This window comes from Ursus arctos, unplaced genomic scaffold (genome assembly GCF_023065955.2).
Source record: "Ursus arctos isolate Adak ecotype North America unplaced genomic scaffold, UrsArc2.0 scaffold_26, whole genome shotgun sequence".
NCBI classification, from domain to species: Eukaryota; Metazoa; Chordata; class Mammalia; order Carnivora; family Ursidae; genus Ursus; species Ursus arctos.
The window spans coordinates 41,563,836-41,585,286 of record NW_026622941.1 but is presented as its reverse complement, the minus strand read 5'-3'; the positions used below and the strand labels follow the sequence as shown (position 1 = coordinate 41,585,286).

Genomic DNA, 21,451 nt, shown 5'->3' with positions numbered 1-21,451 from the left:
ATGCCCCCCCCCCCCCCAGAGCCTCACTGGTCCAAGCTGAACCGCGTCACCCCATCCCTGTTGTCCCATCTTAGAGACGGGGAGGTGGCTCGGTTCTGACCACTGACATGGGGGGGGGTGTCGTCTCTGGGAATAATTGTCCCCTTTACAAGAGAGAAGCTGGAGAAGTGCCGTTCTCTCTTCCTGCCTTTGGCCGATGGGATGCCTGGAGGTTCTGCTGGAACCATCTCGTGGCAACTGCGAGGGGAAAACCCGGGGAGCTGCCGAGACTGTGACCAGAGTCCTGACGTGATGGCTGCCGACCTTACCGCCCCAGGAACCCCTCCCTCCAGGTCTCTCCGTACTGAACTGTGTGCTCACTACACGCCAGGTGCCCTTCTAAGTACTTCCCATGTATTAATGGCTCCTTCACAGCCCCGAGGCCAGTCCCTGGGACATGAGAGTGCTCAAGGCTCCCCCACAGCAGAACCGCCCGTGCCCTGCACCCGGGCCTTCCCATCTCACTACCCCGCCTCAGTGCAACTCAAGCATGTTTCTCTGAGACAAAGCAGCTTATTGGGGATACTCTCAGCATATTTAAAAAATAGCTCAAAGATAGCAAAAGCCACAGAGCTAGTGAGTTCTAGGGCTACAGCCCAATTTGACCTGGTGCTCCCTAATAAAATAGCCACACTGCGCTCCATGTTCAGGGTGCTTTCGGGGGATGCCTTTCTAGGAACTCCATGAGGCTTGCTGTCTTTCCCTGCACCCCTGCCTTCCTCTCCAACCCTGGCACTGGCCTCTCTACTCTTACTCCCTCATCCCCTTTTCTCCAACCGTCCAACAGATGGATTTGGGAAGAAGATAAATAGGGCACTCCCTCCCCACAAAACCCAAAACCCTCCTGAGTGACAGCAATTTTTAAAATCTGGATTTTTTTTAAAGGGAGGAATAACTTTTTTTAACAATTGTATTTATCTTTAAGTAATCTCTACACCGAGCGTAGGGCTTGAACTCATGACCCCAAGGTTAAGAGTCACATGCACTCCCAACTGAGCCAACCAGGTGCCCCTAAAATCTGGGTTTCTAGGCAGCAGACGGTCCTTCAATATTAGCAATTGCTCTCAGTGGTCTGGTAGCATCTCCAAAATGGGCTGTCTTTTCCTGCTGTCCTGTCCCCCCACCCAGACAGACATCTAGGCAGTCCCCTTCTTTGCCAAGGACTGTGCTGGGTCTGTACCAGGGAGGTACACGTGCCCCTCTTACGGCACGCCCAGCAGATACCCTGCCCTTCCTCTCAACTGTCTTCATGACTCCTCTTCACTCTTCTTTCACGATCTGAAACTGGTCCGCGTTGGCTCAGCCCCTTGGCTCAAAAAATACCACAGGTGTGAACAGTTTACACAGACTTTATTTTTCACCCATTGAGCACAGGAAGGTCTGGGCAGACAGAGGTGTCGCGGTCACCTCCCCTGGTTCACAGATGCAGACCGTGAGACTTGGTGGCAAGGGAGAGGGTCCTATTCCTACCACAGATTGCTATGGGATTATCACAACAACACATTTGTTCTCGGTTCTATTTACACCGTGGAGTGTGGAGAGGGTACATTTCTTACACTAAAAATATATATTTTGGAATCTCTAAAACAAAAATATCTCTATCTCTACATGAGACCTACTAGAAAGAAGAACATAGAAAACCAGGAAATGTACCAGCACCTCAAGCTGTCCCCTTCCGTGGGAAGGGTGCTCTGCTCTCCACCGGATGCCATTAGCTTCGGGCAGCCATAGCTAACCAATCACACAGACAGACACAGATACACATGAGGGAGGCTGATCATCTTGGAGGAGTGAATATGGGAGAAAGGAGCGGGGAGGAGGATTTTTGCCTCTTTTGCAAAAAGGAGTAGTTGCACATTCAGTGTGGTACTTCTGTTCCCAACATTGTTGCGTGTGTGAGAACCTGCCTGCTGGAGTCATTCGCGAACCCGCTAAGAGAAGCCCCGGCTCTGCTGATGTCTGCGGGCCTCGGAAGAGCGCTGCGGGAGGGGGTCTCTCTTTCTCAGGAAATATTAATGCCATCAGCTAGAAGAAGTTCTGTGTTCTCCAATGCTGACAGTGGTCAGGTTTGAGAAAAATGCTATTCCTTTTCTTTTCGGAAGGATCAGAAACTATTTATTCCCTTTGAGCACAGAACCTCCTGAAGGAATTGTGCCTGTGGGTGACTCATTCCACTTTCTGACTTTTCCTGCTGAAGAGATCCACATAACACTCCTCTCCTCTTATGCTTTCCGCAGTGATATGGTTCCTTCACACCTCTTTTGCTTATGAAAATTGGCCTCCTTTCTGGTAAAGAAGTGTTAACCTAGTCAACTGCCCATTCTTTATGATTAAGGTATGAGAACAAGGGCACCAAGAATCAAAAAGAATAGATCTGGTAGAAAAACCACTTCAATTTGGGGTGTCTTTTCCTGTTTACCCTGAAATATGGTTGAGCTTGAGGGCTTGAGAATCCCTAGTCCCCCACACCAAGTAAGGAAAATAACCATAAAGTCCCCTTTCTGAGGACCCCAGAACCATCCAACCTCCTCACCTCTCTCACCACCCCCAACTGGTGGTGGTTTTGAGGACCCTTGACCAAGAATGTCAGCCCTCCAAGGGGAACTTGAAAGACCAGGCAGAAAGGAGAAGAAAGGCTGCCGGAGGAAGCTGAGTCAGTAAAAGGGGTGGAACTTGGAGGATGTCTCATTTGGCCTGTCGGGGCCCGCAGGAAGGATTTTTACGTCATGGAGGCCTGACAGCTGCAAGCAAAAGAAAGCCAGGAAGGCTGAGAACATTCAGTGCAGGGTTCCTGAATGTCCTGCCAGGATGTGGCTTGGAAATCTGAGCAGTCCGAGGAAAATGCCGTGACAAACTAGAAAGACTGCTTTAAAGTCCTAGGAGGAGGAGCAGAAGAAGAATTTAGAGAAGCTGATGTAGTAGCAGAGAGAACAGAGTGGACGGGACTTCTGACGCCAGTTACAAGGAAAGCTGGGGGCCTTGGGGTCACACCTTCTCCTAGGCTTCAGGAAAACTGAGAGACTCAGAACATGGACAGTGAAGTCGATAGAGAAGATGCAGAGAGAACTGCTGATTCTTCTCCTGAGACGGAAGTCTAGAGAGCTGAGTAAGGAGAAAATTAAGTAAAACTGGGCACTGTCTTTTCGGGATGACCAGAAAGCAGATTCCTAAAATCAGAGACCTCTTGAAGGTCACAGTTGTCATAGCCTGAGATGTCAACCCCACCTGAGACTTAGCATTTATCAGATTTTTATCAAATGTTTATGACTAGTTTAAAAGCCAGTCACATCCCAGACAAAGAGAAAGAGCAACTATTCACACCATCTTTTGGAGTAAATTGTTCACTACCTCTCTATCCCAGAGGCAAGCGTATATGACTAAGGAGGTGGGGACAGGAGCTGTATGCGTGAAGACCAGATCTCCTGATGATCCCATCATCAGAAGTTAGAAATCATACATAGTCACAAAGAGCTAGGCTGCGTTTTATGCAACCCAACAGATCTGGCAAGTTCACGGCATATGGCTGGTCTTCCCCTTCTCTCTAGACCAACACTTCCCCTCAAAGTCATGAGCTAGGAAGTAACCCAACCACCCCGCAACACCCGTTCTTACCACTAGAAGCAAGATGTCACCTACCATCACTTTCTTAAACCCCTGACCTCCCTCCCTTCCCGCCTCGACACGGCCAGCCCATCAGGGCACCAGCCCGCCAACACTCCAACCATTCCTGAAATCCCCCTTGTCATAAAAGAGGCGGACTGCTTCTCTGGCCCAAGTGAACTACCTGCCTTGCCTTCTATCCCGAAGTCAGTTTCTCCTCAACATTGAGTTGAAACACCTGTTCCTATAGACTAATCTGCCTATATTTGTCGTCAAGCTATTCTGCCAGAGACCTCCGAGAAACCCGAGAGTGGAGAATGATCATATTTTTTTATGTCCCCCCAACTTAGGTACACAAACTATTTAATAGCAGCAAGGACATCTCATGGACCCACTTGCATTTGTCAGTGAAAGTACACGTGCACCCCCCCCCCCAACATATTCGCCTCCACTCCTAGTTCCCTACCCCAGACACTGCCTAGCTTGACTGCCACCATGGCCACCAGCCACGGACGAGAGCGAGGAAGCATTCGGGTAGGGCTGGGGTTGAGTGTTTGGTGGGAGTTGGGAAAAGAGAGACCATAAGGGTAGGGAATGGTTTCTACCATTGAGATGCAGCAGAAATGAGGCCGGCTATTAATCTGAGAAAGATGTAATGGCTTAAAAGGATTGGCACAGGCTTCCAAAGTAACTAACATTCCTAAGGCGCAGGAACTTGGGAGGGTCTGGCTCTGGAAGGACCTGGAAGTACACGCATGGTCCTGTGACTGCGCTGCACACCGTTAACAAAGACAGGTTTCCTGCTCTCGAGAGGCCTAGCATACACAGGGCATCAAGAGAGATCGATAATCAGGACAGAGATTTTTCTGAGTGATATTGTCACCTAACTTGTTGTATGATAGGCTTTTCTCTGCCACATCCCTTACAGCTGTGTGGAAACTAGGGGAACAGGAGAAACAGTCACCAACCTTCCTCCACAGAGGTGGCAGGAAAAGATAGGAGGGGCAGGATGGAGGAGGAAAGTGAGAGTGTTCTCAGGGAACAAGGAAGACGAAGAAAGAGATAAGCTCAAAGAAGCAGCCAGAGAGAGACACGGCAAGTCAGCAGGAAAGCTCTTCCCATTGACAGGTTGCCTTTTGATTTTTCTACATTAGGTAGGTAAATGGGTACAATCATTACATTTCTCCTAAAGTGATAAAATGTGAAGCTTTGGCTCGCAAAGATTGTAATGCCCATAGAGTTCAAAGCTGCATGCCCGTTCCTGTCTGCACCATATGAAGGGAAGTTGGCTGTCCCTAAGACAGCCTTGTGAGCGGAAATCAAACCAGGAACAATACCCACAATTCAAAGGGATGTCGTTTTAACGTTTGAAAGCAGCATGGCGTTCGGCCGAGAGGCAGCGGCATGGCCGCGCCCACCTGCCTGTTTACAGCCGGCATCCGTTCTGAGTGGTTGGCGTCCATCCTGTACCAGTTGCTCAATATTCTGAAAGTCATCTGTGTGCTAAGATAGGTGTGGTTCTAGGGGATGGGGGCATGTTAAAGAAACGCAGGATTCCTTCAATTTCAAAAGTCCTCAGAGTAAGACTAGACTACACTGATATATTTTAAAAGTCAAAGGAATGCAAAATTCAACAAAGTTTTGTGACCAACTCTTCACCTATGAAAAGAAAGGAGAGCAACCCGTAGGAACATCCCACTGTACAAAGATTTTCTGGGGTGGAAAACTAATGTGATCGAATCCCCTGGGTACCGACATGCTTACTGGTCACATTCTGTGCACAAAACAAGGGAAGACCTCGACACACTGGAGCCCAAACCCCTGCTAGTCATCACAACTGAGAAGAGAAGAGAAAAACTATAAATATCGTTTTCAACTAAATACCAAAATTAATTTCACCACTTACGGTTCATTTCCCAGTGTGGCTTTTTACCTCTGAGAGCCAAAACATTTGTCAACCAAAAGAAATTCATGATGATGAAGAAACCACATGGCTGCAGGTGGTGTGGGTCCATTGAGTTGATGATGGTTCGCTACTAAGGCAGCTAAGGAGACATTACGTAAGCACTTGGATCTCTCCTGGAGTGGAATCAGAATGTATCCTCAAGAGACAGCAGCAAAACATGGATGTTTCCACAGCATGGCCGATAAAAACACCTTATCTCCCTTTCTACTCACAAACGACTACTATCGAACATTTCCCAGATGTCTAGAAAGCAGACACTCTGACAAATCTTCAGGCGAGGAAGCCCTTCCTGGTGTCTAAACCAACTCCTTCCGTAGCAACTGAAGTTCATTCCCTTAGTCCATCCTCAACGAAACCAAGAGAAGCTGCTCGTCCTCACTTATCATTCCTGATTTTCCCCCGAGCTTTTTCCCGTCTGAGCTAAACAACGCCAGTGTCCCTTGTGGCCCTTTCATCATCCAAGGTTCTTGCCGAGTTAGGCAGGCTGCTGCCAGGGAGCGATACAGACGCGCCTGGGGCAGAGGCCTCTTCTGGCCTCAGTGGTACGCCCTGCCGATGCCCAGGTCGGTCGCTGACCGTCCTAGTGGCAGTCCCTCCTAACAGCCTCTGGGTCTGACCAGCCTCCCCCAGAGGAGGCAGCAAACCAAGGCCCAGGACTGCCTCGGAGCCTGTGGATTCTGCGGGACTGGAGAGCCTTCCCTTTTCTCTCTGCTCTCCTCCTACTCCCCCGCCCCATCTTTTAGGAAGAGGGAGCTCATTGAGGGAATCCTCAGTGGGAGAATGGATCCATATGGCTCTGCAGGCCAGCAGAGAGTTTCAGAGAAAATGTCTGGAAGATGGGAAGCTGGGTCTTCATGGGTGGCAGTTCTGAAGAGAAAGAGAAAGGAAGAAGAGAAGTACCAACAGGACGTGGTCTTCTGCTTCCACGTTCACATCTGGTGACTGGCTGCTGGTATGGGGATGGCTGGCTGCCCTCCAATGCCCAGCACGGATAACTGCATGCTTCGGCATGGCTTTGACATGACCACGGACAGGGCCAGACTTGGTCTTGCTTCTTCTCTGAGAGACTCACCATCTTCTCTGTAACCAGAACTTCCCTGAGGCACCTCACGGCCCAAATCTTCCTTCCCAGCAAAGACTTTTAGTTGAAGAGACTGAATAAAAGTGTTACAATTAGACAAAAAGGGAACACATGATTCATTCCTGCTTTTAACACAATACTTTGAAGATGTCACCACAATTTGGATCTGGCTATATTTTAAGTTCATTTACAAGTAGACTAGTTCTCAACTAAAAATAACCATGTGCGTTATACATTTCGACAGCTGCCTGGATTTTCCTCTGAAGGAAACAAGATTCTATATTTCACTCACATTCAGCACAGATTTATTTTAACCCATTCGGTGAAGAAAAAGCCTACCACCACCACCCACTGGTGGCTGTGACTTTTCCCAGTACTTCAGCTCCTCCTCAGAACACTCCTATGAGTGAGGAAGTTAGTCATTATTATTCCCATTTTACTGCTGAATAAACTGAGTCCCAGAAACAATGGCCTGCCAGGTTACACGTGGAATAAATGGCTAGACCAGGTCCCCTAATTCCTAGCCTACTGCTTTTTTCCCCCTTAACTAGAAAAGTTGCCTTTAATATAGATCTAAGATTTTGCCTCAGTGAAGGCAAAGATGCCTCAAGTCCTTCCATTTTCTTCAGTAACCTGATGAAAATTGATCTACACTATTGGCAAATGATATACAGAATTTTGTTTCCCAAATAAGAAAACTGTGACATTATTTCAAAATCTTTTCTCGGCAATAATTCTCATTATGGAACAAGTTAAATGTCTGTATCAATACTATCGACACTCTCTGCACATTTTAGCCATTTTCCAGTTTGTGCAGTTACCGTAACCAGGGAAATTTTGAAATGGGAACTTTTAATGGTTATTTATTTGTTTGTTTGTTTTGAGAGAGAGCGCGCACATGCATGAGCTGGGGGAGGGGCGGAGGGAGAGGGAGAGAGAGAGAATCCCAAACAAGCTCTCTGCTCAGTGTGGAGCCCAAGCTCACGACCCTGAGATCATGACCTGAGCTGAAACCAAGAGTCGCACGCTTTAACCGACTGAGCCACCCAGGCGCCCCTGAAATGGGCACTTTTAGAAAAAGGATTTAGGTAACTAAACAGATAAAGCAAATTTACATCCCCAAGTAATCCTGTCCTGACTTTGGGGCTGTGTAAATGGGCAGCTCCAAACACCACATCTGTTCAAATAGTTTGAAAACGTGTTTCCTTTTCTTAGGCTTCTAGCAATTCTCACAGGTTAGCAGCAGTCCCGGAAGTGATTTTTTTTTTTTAGACAATTCAATTTTGCAGCTAAGATTTATTTCACTTTCAACATGATTGCTATTTTTTAAAGCCAGAAATAAATAAAAATCAGCAATTATAGTTCTCTTTACCTCTTTTCCTTTGTATTTCCAGAGTTCATACTGAGAGCTTTCCAGACCGTAGTTTTAGGCATTTCATCAGATATATTAATCTCAGAGGGGTCACACCTGAAATCAATGCTTAGGACAATAAATGGAGGGCACACAAATATAAGACATATCTCAGTCTACAATTATCACCACGCCACCGGATGGGAGAGAGTAGGTCTGAGGGAGCTCAGCTGACAGCTCTTGGCAGCACCAGGAGCCAAGTGGTTGGAATGCAGAGAGGCAAGGTGGCCCACGAGGTGGTGCTGAGGACTGGGCTGGGGTGCCAAGCAGTGGGCAGCTCTGCCCCCACGATCGTGCCCTCCTTCCAGGGGCCCCTCTGGGGGTGCGGATGACAGCTTTGGGACCTGCCACCTACTGAGTGTTCGCTGGTGCCAGGCTCGCCGTGTGCCAGGCATGTGCTAATAAGCATTCTTCATACGTTTTCTCACTTACATGGCCAAATGTTTTCCATTTGTAGTTTACAAAGGACTCTTACAATCTATTATCTTAACTGTCAAATCAGAAATTATTCAAATCCTCATTTTGAAAGTACAGAAACCAAAGCTCCCAGAGCTAAGGGATCATTCAAGGTCAAACGTCAGTAAGTGGAGAGTCAAGGCCTTGAGACCAGTCCTTGGTCTCCTAGCACCCCAGGATACTGGCAAATGTCCTACCGGCCAGACAGTCTCATTTTAAAAGGCCAGAAGAAGAGGCAGCATCCGAGTAGAGAGGGGACATTGCTCCTGCTTTGCTGCCAGAGAGTTCAGTCTATGGCTACTTCTTCACAACTTGTAGAAAGCTTATTAAGGCCCAAAGATCCCATTTCTTTGGGGTCAGTCACACACACAAAGTCAAAGTCATAGGAACAGATAGTAGAATGGTGGTTACCAGAGGCTGGGCGGTGGGGGGAAAGGGGAGATGTTGATCGAACGGTACAAACTGGCAGTTATAAGATGACTAAGTTCTGAAGACCTACAGACAGCGTGAGAGCGGCTAACGGTAATGTGTTGCACACTTGCAGGCTGCTAAGAAAGTAGTCAAGTGTTCTCACACAAAAAAAGAACAGTAACTCTAGGAGGTAATGAATATGTCATTAGTTTGATTGTAGCAATCATCTCACAATGTGTACCTAGACTCAAAACATCACATTGTGCACCTTAAGTATATATTTTTATTTGTCAAAATAAATAAATCCAATTTTTTTTTAATACCAAAGATGAGACTTTCCTCATTTCCCCCTCGGTATAAACTACAATCAATTCAATGATTTGGCAATCAGTTATCCGGGGTCTAGGTGATCCTGATTCCCTCTCTCTCCCTTTTCTGCGGCCTCTGGGCATCTTTCAGCTTATGAAAACAGCTCTGCCACAGTGGAAACAAAATGCCAGGAATGAAGCCACAGATGGACCAATTTAGCATCCTGTGACCTGTGGTGAGCAATAACTTTGCTGGAGAAGGGGGCTGTGATCACTGGCAGAAGCAAGGAATTTGGGGGACCCCAGTTCAGTTTCCCCTTGTCTCCTAGGACCACAGACGCCATGAGTCAAAATGGAGGTGCTGCCTCTGGCCCTCACCAAAGGCTGGCCCCAGCATGCGAATTTCATGCCCCCCAAGAGGAGGACCCTCGGTCCTATTCATCTCTGGAATGGAAAGGCCATATCCTATTCATCTCTGGAAAATGGCAGAGAAAGGAGAGGGAGCAATGACCTGAAGAATACAAAGACTAGGGTTTGACTCTTGAACTTTCCATTTAGCAGTGTTATGACCTTGGGCAAATTACCTAAAACCATCCAAGCCTCAGTTTCCTCATTGTACAAATATGGATAACAAGACATATTGTTGTTGTAAGTTGTTGTAAAGATTAAAGGAGAATACATAAGTCAAGCTTCTAGCACATTCCTAGCACAGAGAAGGCGCTCAGCACATGCTCCCTTACCTCTGTTCTTGTGATTCCCAGCACCCGGGGTGGTGCCTGACACATAGCAGGTGCTCAGGAAACCATAAAAGGGAAAGTGTTTTCCCAGGTTGGAGCTGGGGGGCTGAATGTTAGCTCTTTATGCCAGCACCTGCATTTGTGACCACCCCCACCACAATGCCACATGTTTACAGAATAACCAGAACAGTAAACTCCCTAGTGTTTGGGGAGGTTTTTGGGTTTTGGGTTTTTTTTTGTTTTTTTGTTTTGTGTTGTTTTTTGTTTTACCTGAAACTGTTGTTCTTTCCAGGACTACTTAGTAACTTCCTGCTCTCTAAGGGGAACTTGTCTCCCCCCATTTCTAACATTTTCTCAGCCTCCTGAAAGAGAAGAAGACATTATTCTATCTTAGGCCAAGCAAAACCATGAGTCTACACCACCCATATTTCTCTCACCACAATTTCTACCTAATTTCTCTCACATTTATTTTGAAAAAGTGTATTTATGTTCTTTCATAGATTTGGCTCATCACCAAAAAAGAGACAACCAGATCTTTGTACCTATGGAATAGTATTTTTTTAAAAGAAGAAAGAAAATGAATCTGAATAAACCTCTAGAGCCAACTACTAATTTACTAGAAATATAGGGGAGAGAAGAACACGTTGTTAAATGACACCAAGGGACACAGTAAAATCTAAATGGTGGAAAATCGTACAGGTCACAGACCTAGTTTCTTCCACAAAAAGAAAAAAAAAAAGATACAAAGGAACCCCTAAAAAGATTTAAGAAACATATCAACCATTGTAATACATAGGTCTTATTTGGATCCTGACTCAAACAAACAGATTGTAAAAAATAATAATAATAATAATAATAAGGCAATCGGGGAAATATGAATACTGACTGTTCTTTCTACCTTTCTACCTAACAAAATGTTTTGTTTAATTTAAATAATCCCATCAATTTAAAGAAAACAATTACAGAGAAAAAATATATACAAAGATGTTTAAAGTAGTGGGGCGCCTGGGTGGCACAGCGGTTAAGCGTCTGCCTTCGGCTCAGGGCGTGATCCCAGCGTTATGGGATCGAGCCCCACATCAGGCTCTTCCGCTGTGAGCCTGCTTCTTCCTCTCCCACTCCCCCTGCTTGTGTTCCCTCTCTCGCTGGCTGTCTCTATCTCTGTCGAATAAATAAATAAAATCTTTAAAAAAAAAACATAAAAAAAAAAAACAAAGATGTTTAAAGTAGTATGATTAGTAATAAATCCTAAAACAACTATAAATTTCAACAAAGGAAGAGAATTCAAGTTAATTATGAGAAAATACTAGAGAATATTATGCAGTCATTAAAACAATAAACATGATTGTTTATTATATGGACATATAGAAACATGAAAGTATCTTATGAAATCAAGTTGAAGGGGGGAAATAAAAAAAAAAAATACCGCCCCCTCAAGTAAACAATGATTATAGTTATATGAAAACTATGTTAAGGACTTAAAGAGAACATAAAGTAATGAACATAAAGTAATGACCATAAATATTGGATGCTGACATGAAATTTTGGGGTGAAGTCTTATTTTCCTTTCATTTAGTTTCCGAAGAAACTATATAAAATAAAACATGTATTAACAAATACATGTCTACTTCAGAAATTTTGGAAAAGAAGGAGTATAATGTTTACTGCCCACCCCAAAATTAACATCCAAAAGAGATGCTTTGATTCTCCTCCCCAAACTGCTTAATAATGGCACAACCACTCATCCAGTTGTTCACTCCAAAAATCTAAGATCTGTCCTTGATTCCTCTTTCACCCACGCTCACTGTACATTAGCAAACCCTGTGAGCTCGCTCTTCAAAGGAAGTCCCCAAGCCAGCCGCTTCACCACCTCTCCCTTAGCCTTGGCCACCTTCACCTCTTGCCTGAACCATTGCCACCGACTTCTAACTAGTCTCCTGCTACCTCTCTCCCTTCCAGGCTCTCTGGCTTTCTCATGTTCTGTAACCACACCAAGCTCATTCCTGCTTCAAAACCTTTGCATTTGCTGTGCCCCTGGCCTGGAATGTTCCTACTCCCAGATATTCTCACGACTTGCCCTCACTTAATTCAGATTTCAGATGAGACGTCTCCTTAGAGTTATCCCTGATCAGCCTAAATAAAGTAACTCCCTCACTCCTTATGTTCTTCGTCAAACATATCAGTACCTAAAATTTTATATAAATCAGTAAATAAATATATATATGTATGTATGTGCAGACATACCTCAGAGATATCACGGGTTTGCTTCTAGACCACCACAATAAAGCAAGTCGAATGAATTTTTTGGCTTCCCAGTGCATATAAACGTTATGTTTATGCTATACTGTAGTCTATTTAGCGTCTAAAAAACATTAGGTCTAAAAACAATGTACATGCCTTAATTAAAACCTACTTTATTGCGAGAAAATACTAACCTTCATCTGAGCTTTCAATGAATCATAAACTCTAATCACAAATCATCATAACAAATATAAAATAATGAAAAAGTTTGAAAAACTCCAAGAATTGTCAAAGGATGACACAAAGTCACAAAAAAAGCAAATGCTGCTGGGAAAATGGTGCTGATAGATTCACTTGACACAGTGAATGTGTCACTTTGTAAAGAACACAAGATTTATGAAGTGCAATAAGGTGAAGCATGATAAAATGAGATACACCTCTACGTGTGTCCACGCACGTGTGCATGTGTATGTGTAATTTTTAAAATTTGGTTTGTAGAGTTTTGGGACACTTCAAAGCTTCACATTTTATGTAGTGATTTCTATCAATCTTCTCGTTAAAGTTTTACTCCATCGCTTTTGTGCTTATAATTGTTAAAACTCTTTTAATGATAGAAAACAGACACATGTAACAGACTTGGGAGCCCAGAAATAAACCCAAGCATATATGGTCAGCTAATATTTGACAAAGGAGCCAAGAGTATTCAGTGGAGAAACGATAGTCTCTTCAATAAATGTCACTGGGAAAACTGGATATTCACAAGCCAAAGAATGAAACTGGATTTCCATCTTACACCATTCACCAAAATCACCTTGAAATGTTATTAAAGACTTAAATGTAAAACCTGAAGCACTAAAACTTCTAGAAGAAAATATAGGGAAAAAATCCTTTGACATTGTTCATGGCAATGATTTTGTGGCCATGACACCAAAAACACAAGCAACAAAAGAGCAAGAATAAACCAAGGGGGATGACATCAAATTAAAAATCTTCTGTGCAGCAAAAGAAATGATCAACAGAATGAAAAGGCAAACTCTGGAATGGGAGGCAACACCCACAAACCACATCTCTGGTAAGGTGTTAATATCCAAAATACACAAGGAGTCCATGCAACTCAATAGCAATAATAATAATAATAATCCAATTTAAAAATAGGCAAAGGACCTAAATACCCATTTTTCCAAAGAAGATATACAAATGGTTGGAAGGTACATGAAAAGGTGCTCAACATCACTAATAATTAGTGAAATTTAAATCAAAACAACAATGAGATAATACCCTACACCTGTCAGAGTGGCTATTACCAAAAAGAGAAGAGGTAAGTGCCGGCGAGGATGCGGAGAATGGGGAATCCTCTTGCACTGTTGCTGGGAATGCAAACTGACGCAGCTACTCTGGGAACAGTACGGAGGCTCCTCAAAAAGTTAAAAGTAGAACTACCCTATGATCCAGCAATTTCACTTCTGGGTATATATCCAAAGGAAAAGAAGTTACTATCTCAAAGAGATCTCTACATCCCCATGTTCACGGCAGCATTAGTTACAATAGCCGACACCTGGAAACAAGCTAAATGTCCATCAGTGGATGAGGACAAAGGAAAGGTAATATATATATATATATAGAGAGAGAGAGAGAGAGTGTGTGTGTGTGTGTGTGTGTGTGTGTGGAGAGAGAGAGAGAGAGAGAGACAGGTGAATATCATTCAGCCATAAAAAATGAAATCCTGCCATTTGCAACAACATGAAAAAACCTTGAGGGCATTATGCTAAGTGAAATAAGTCAGACAGAGAAAGACAAATATTATATGATCTCACTTATTTGTGGAATCTAAAAAAAAAACCGGAGTCATAGAAACAGCAGATTAGTTGTTACTGGGGCTGGGGGAAATGGATGAAGGTGGTCAAAGGGTACAAACTTTCGGCTATTAGACAAACAAATCCTGGGGGTGTAATGTACAGCATGGTGCCCATAGTTAACAGCGCTGCCTCGTATATTTGAAAGTTGCTGAGAGAGTAATTTTACAAGTTCTCACCACGGGAAAAAAACAAAAGTGACTGTGTGAGATGATGAATGTGTTAACGAACCTTATTGTGGTGATCATTTCACAATATACACATATAGCGAATCATTATGCTGTACACAGTGTTACATGTCAATTATATCTCAATAGAGCTGGGAAAAAATAATATAAGGTTTTAAAAATTCAAGATATTAGGGAAAAATGTCATTTAAAATGCATTTCAAAGGACACTGTTTCAGGCACTAACTGTATTTGGAAACACTTTCCGGCTCATTCATTTCTTGGTCTGGCATTTTCATTTTGTTACACATCCATTCTTGGCACATACAGACCATTGATTGAGGGTCCATTGTGCGGACAGCAGATGCCAAGTGCTGAGTGAAATGAGGAAAGACAGAAAGTCCTGTGCAAGTTGTCTTTGCATGGTGCCAACCACAACACCATCTGCCATTAGGTACATAACAAATAATAGCTTTTGTGTCGTTGTCAAATGAGGCCTTTTGGGAGAACATGAACCATGAGATCGGATAATAAGAGCAGACTCTATGATCATATTCTAAGTATGAACCTGGTGAGCAGACTGTAGCCAAACAAAGAGGAGAAAAACTGATTGTCGGGACCAAAAATAAAGGACAGATAAGGACAAGAATCCTTCATCCATTCTCAGCTAAGGCCATCTTTGGAGTAATCTGCCCAGCTCCTAACTATAACCCTTGGGATTCCAGACATGCTGACTTCTCATGTGGCCCTTCCCATGTTCTATAATTTGAGGCGGCCCTGAAGTGTACAGGTGGTGCGAGAACCATGACCTCTTCCTCCTTGGCCTTCTTTTTGGCATCATCCAACTTCTTCTTTTTACTTTCAGGCATGAGGTCATCTAACCAGCTCAGCTCTCGTTTAGAGAAACAGAGATCCATGACTTTCCTGACAAAGACCAACGCCAAAACCTGAAGAAAAATAAAGAGAGGGAATTAAAGGAGTTCATTTCCTTCCTGGAGTTAAAAGCCAAGTCTTACTTTCCCTGTGGTGGGAACAGCAGGAAGGGCTGCAGGGCCATCCTGGGGAGAGAGCTTTGCCAGACCACAACTACAGCGAGGCCAGCCACACCCAGCCCAAGCATCCCTCACCGCGGCAGGAAGGGACTTGAAGGACCATCTGAATTCCCTCTGATCCTTCGCCTTTACGGTTCCCCACAAAATCCTTGCTTTATGCCTGCATCGTGAATCACTAGTGTTTCGTGTCTCTGCCCTCTGGCCTGGCCTGACACTCTCTGTAAATGAGGAACCCGAGGTCCAGGGAGAGAAAGAAACTTGCCTAAAATCCGACAGCTAATTTTCTCAATTGTACATAGGACAGGGGACCTCCCCCGCTGCTCTACTTTCTTCCCATAAAAGGCCATTTTTGCCAAAGGGGAATTAATAATAACAACCCAGAATGACTGGCCTGGATTGACCTGTGTCCACCAGCTACATCTGGTGGCTGGACAGGAATGAGGCAAATCAGGCTTCTCATGTTCAACCACGTTTCTCCCTCGTGTCCGCAACTAATAAAGCCAAAATCGATAGTATCCCTTCCAAGGGTTTGTCAGGCACTTGCTGTTTCTTTAACCAAACAGTCAGCCCCTGAATGTAACACCCAAATGCAGAAACCTACATGAACCCTGACAACATGGACAGATCCACCAGGAGGTGCATGTGTAAGAGATGAGGGGAGAGGAGTACCTCTCACCCCCATTTTCCTCACCCTTGAATATTCTCCCAGTAAGACAAATTGCCTTTTCTCTCTAGAGGCCCACCCTTTGGGTCATTTTCAAACAGCCCACGGAATGCTCAGCAGCCTCACGACCCAGGGTAGCCGGAGAGGGGAAGGTAACAAGAGGAGAAGGTGAGACCGCGAGGACGTCAGGTGGCAAGAATTTCATCTGCACCCTAGTGGCAGGAAGCAACTTGCCACCCATGGTGCCACACACAGTTCAGCTTCCCCAGTCCCTTTTCCAAAGCCTCCGCTTCAGTTCGAGGGCAGGGGAGGATGTCCCCAATCACTTCTCAGTGCTGGGCCAACTTGGTCCTGTCTTCCAGTGGCTTACAACCGTGCACTTCCACCACTGCAGGCCCTTCTGGTGGCAGCGAATTCTAAACCAGAACTGTGTTGCTCTGAAGTAATATGCAAATTACTGCAAACCTGAAGCATCCTCTCCATGTCAGATTCATGAGAGAGGGAAGAGGAAGGAAGTTAGGGAGCAAGGGAGGGAGGAAGACCGACCGATAGACTTGAAAGGAAGATGGCCAGCTGCCTCCCATGTGCTTCCACACCTCAAGGTCCCAGAATAATGCGGCTCCTGCCCAAGCCAACCAAAAACCTCGCCGCCAATAAGGGACTGATGTCCAGAATAGATAGACTAGCGCTCAACAACGAAACCCCAAACAATCTGATTAAAACATGGCCAAAGGACTTGAATAGACAGGTCTCCAAAGAAGATATACAAATAGTCAATAAGCCCATGAAAAGGTGCTCAACCTCACTAGTCGTCAGGGAAATGCAAATCGAAACCAAATGAGATAGCACTTCACACGCATTAGGAGGGCTGATTTCCAAAAAACAACAAATAAAACTAAAACAGAAAATAAGTGTTGGCAAAGATGCGGACCAATTGGAACCCCATGTACTTATAAAATCATACAGCCATTCCTCAAAAAATTAAAAATAGAATCATCATATGATCTAGCGATCCACTTTTAGGTATATTCTGCAAAGAACTGAAAGCAGGAACACAAACAGATATTTGTACAATTCACGTTTATAGCAGCATTATTCACAATAGCCAAAAAGTGCAAGCAATCCAAGTGTCTGTCAACGAGTGTACAGATAACCAGACGGTGGTGTGTGCGTACACACACAAACGTACACACACATACACACACACATACACACACATACACACATATACACACGCGTACACACACACATACACACACGTACACACACATACACATACACACAGTACACACACACGTACACACACATACACACATACACACACATACACATACATATACACATACACACACGTACACACATACACACACGTACACACACATACACACACGTACACACACATACACACACGTACACACACATACACACACGTACACACACGTACACACACGTACACACACATACACACATACACATACACACACGTACACACACACACATACACACACGTACACACATACACACACATACACATACACATGTACACACACGTACACACATACACACACGTACACACATACACACACGTACACACACATACACACATGTACACACACATACACACACACATACACATACACACGTACACACACGTACACACATACACACACGTACACACGTACACACACATACACACACATACACACATACACATACACACGTACACACACGTACACACACGTACACACATACACACACGTACACACATACACACACGTACACACACGTACACATACACACACGTACACAAACACGTACACACACATACACACACATACATATACACATACACACACGTACACACACATACACACACATACACATACACATACACACACGTACACACATACACACACATACACACACATACACACATACACACACATACACACACGTACACACATACACACACATACACATGCACACACACACATACACATACACACACACACATACACACAGAGGAATATTACTTAGCCTTTCACAAGGAAATTCTGACACGTTACAATATAGATGAACCCCTCGGAGACATTATGCTAATAAGTAAAATAAGCCGGATAAAAAACACAAATACTTTATGGTTCCACTCACATGAGGCACCTAGAGTAGTCGAATTCATGGAGACTGAAAGTAGAATAGTGGTTGCTAGTGGCTCGGGGACGGAGAATGGGGAGTTATTGTTTAATGGGTACAGAGTTTCAGTTTTGCAAGATAAAATAGTTCTGGAAAAGTACGGTGCCAATAGTTGCAGCACAACGTAAATGTACTTAATGCCACTGAACTGAACCCTTACGAATGGTTGAGGTGATGCACTTCGGGTTATGTATATTTCATCCCGATTTTTAAAAATAAATAACAATGTTGCTAAGCTCACCATCATGGGAAAGACAATGGCAGCCGGAGACGCCTTGATGGCCCAGAGCAGGACAAGGCAGGTGAGCTGGATGAGGGTGAAGAGGTGCACTTTGCGCAGGGGCACGTGCCGAAGGTAGATAAAGTCCGGCTGGTGCTTTGCCGGCATCCCGAAGAGCTTCAGACGGTCAAAGAACTGAAAGGAGGGAACTGGTAATTACTTTCAGGAGGTTTCTCTGGGTCAGACAGAAGCCTTGTGAGGCCCATTCTTGTCTCTTAATCACCTGCTCTGAAAGCTTACCTACTGTTTCCACTGGACATAAATGGAAACTGAGTCTCAGAGGGTACAGGTAATTTGGCTGAGGTTGGTATGTCAGAGTCAAAATTCAATCCATCTCTTTTTTTAAGATTTTATTTATTTGAGAGAAAGAAAGACAGAGACAGAGAGAGCAAGCATGAGCAGGGGGGAGCAACAGGTAGAGGCAGAGGGAGAAGCAGGCTCCCTGCTGAGCAGAGAGTCTGACATGGGGCTCGATCCCAGGACCCTGGGATCATGACCTGAGCCAAAGGAAGACACTTAACCAACTGAGCCCCCCAGGTGCCCGTCTTTTTTTTTTTTAAGATTTTTTTTTTTTTAAGTAATCTCTATACCCAACACGGGGCTCGAACTCACAACCCTGAGATCAAGAGTCACACGCTCTATCTACTGAGCCAGCCAGGTGTCCCTAAATCCATCTTTTCTAATTCTAGTTTCTTCTATCCCACACTGGCTCCTGAGAGATCTTTCTCGGGGAGTGTTGAAAACAAAATAAGCCAGTTCCATCTTTCTGTTTATTATCAAAATCAAATCTCTTGTTCTTTGAGGAGTTTGGAGCCTTTCCTTGATTATTTATAATAAAAAGATAAAATCAAACTTCATAACATTGTGGATATAGAATATATGACCATCCTTATATTATAAAAAGGAAAACAGGGGCACCTGGGTGGCTCAGTCAGTTAAGCACCCGCCTTCGGCTCAGTCATGATCCCAGCGTCCTGGGCTCGAGCCCCATATCAGGATTCCCACTCAGCAGGAAGTCTGCTTCTTCCTCTCCCTCTGCCTCTCCCCCATGCTTGTGCTCTCTCTCTCTCTCTCACTCCCTCTCTCAGATAAATAAATAAAATCTTTAAAAATAAATAAATTAATTAACTAATTAATTAAATTAAAAATAAATAAAAACAGTCCCAGAGAGATTCAATAACCTGCCCAAGGTCACATTAAAATTCAGTGGGTAAGAGTGACCACTGGACATTCCATAAAAACATAGAGGAACCAGCCGCCAATAGAAGAAACTAAGTTAAGGTATCATCTGGGGTGCCCCCGTTATCTGTGGCAAGCTCCTGATTTTCTATGTTCACAGGACTCAGAGGAATGAGTTGGCAGCTGGGAAAAGGCAGAGCATGATGGGAAGTGGTATCCACTTACCTGGAGCAGCCCCCACGACTGCCAGTCTCGTCACCAGTGCACCCCCAGTTAAGCTTCCTCACTCACACTGTAGCCTGGTGTGAAAACGAGCATGATCCATGCGTGGAAGTCTAACAGCTGTCTGTTAAATCGCTCATGAATGACTGGCACCATGACATCAAGCCAGGCCACCCTGTAAGTCTCTGTACCCTCATGCCAGCTTGACTGTCCAAATGACTTGCCCAATGCCCAAAGAAACGTCTAAAATAGCTTTAACCGGCAAGCCTAGGAAAAGGGTTCTCACGAACGGGTTTGTGAGTCCCTGGGGGAGCCCTCCCTCCCCGGTCAGGACGGATGAGCTGGTGGTGAGAGGCCATTGCCCTGGCCGAACCATGCAATACCTGAATTCCTTGTAGTGAGGACACTCCCATGTAGAGGAAAACTCCATAGAGGACTGGCATCGGGATAAACTGAACACAAAAGGGCAGAAAGACCAGAAATTAAATTTGGTATCATAGCGCCCTCAAGACTACATAAACTTTTGAATCTCCAAGAAGGAAACAAAGTCCCCAAACCACTGCATACACATTGCATTAGTTTCTGCTGCCTTCGCATGATTTAGAAGGAGAAGCAAAATCAGAAGCTGACAATGATAAAAAAAAAAAACCCATTTTGTTCTGAAATGAAATGATTACGGATAGGAGTAATCTGGTCCTGGTTAAATCATAGGCCCCACATTTTACTGCTGTCTGGCTCTTCCTCCTCTGTGGGGATGGGTGGACACACACACACACACACACACACACACACATCTCTCTTTTACAGAACTGATACCTTTGAAAACTAATCACATAATCAGTCATCTCGGGGATTCGGTGTGTTTTAACATGGACTACAAAGTTTCCTTTCGGTGAACCAGAGAGTTGAGGGCAGGAATGGGGAGGTATCAGAGAGGGAATGATTTGGGGAGAAATATCAACCTCATTACATTGCACTTGAGTATACATACACACCTATCACACCATCGCTCTCCATCTCGGTAATCCTCAAGGCAACTCAGTGAGGTAGGGAAAAGAGGCCTATGGAATTAAGGCAAGGGAAGTCTTACAGCTGAAGACTAAACTTGACTTGCTTTTATTCTGAAGCTGCATTCCCAAACATAATTCCTCTCAGAACTAGAAAATCCCCACTGGATTTTTTGCTGTTGCAACCGTAGAGTGAGTAGACATCTCAGTTTGGTGCGAACCTTGCTTGTAGAACCACTGAATGGTATCCTGAAGGAAGCCCTCTGAGCCACTTCTAGGAAGGCCCGGTGATGCCCACCGCCATGCCTTCGTGGTTACCTTCCTGAAGGAGCAGCGACCTTTGGGCTCCTCCGGATGGCAGCTAGACCAGAGGTGGGAGTGGGGGCCAGGCTGGGGACAGACAGTAGAAAGGAGGGGAGGGGGAGTGAGGAGAGGGGGACTGGGTGGAAAGTAAGGGGCCAGGAAGACGGTTCCAAATTCTTTCCCATTTCTCTCACCTGTCACCCTTAAATAGCACTCGCGGTGCAGGCCGGGGTGGTTGAAGATGCACCAAAAAGAAGAGGAAAGGAGGCACGGGAGCCAAG

At 44.7% G+C, this 21,451-nt stretch overlaps 1 protein-coding gene across 1 annotated transcript in view; it reads right to left on the bottom strand.

The window, feature by feature from the left end:
* Window positions 1-1,387: 1,387 nt before the first annotated feature.
* Window positions 1,388-21,451, bottom strand: part of SLC4A8 (solute carrier family 4 member 8) — a 73,867-nt gene continuing 53,803 nt past the window's right edge. The window contains exons 20-25 of the mRNA XM_026501843.4: window positions 20,244-20,312; window positions 18,421-18,594; window positions 15,080-15,217; window positions 10,280-10,371; window positions 8,059-8,154; window positions 1,388-6,759 (exon numbers count right to left, since the gene is read on the bottom strand). Coding sequence (XP_026357628.3) covers window positions 6,747-6,759; window positions 8,059-8,154; window positions 10,280-10,371; window positions 15,080-15,217; window positions 18,421-18,594; window positions 20,244-20,312 — 582 coding nt within the window. The 3' untranslated portion in view covers window positions 1,388-6,746. The remainder of the gene's footprint in view (window positions 6,760-8,058; window positions 8,155-10,279; window positions 10,372-15,079; window positions 15,218-18,420; window positions 18,595-20,243; window positions 20,313-21,451) is intronic.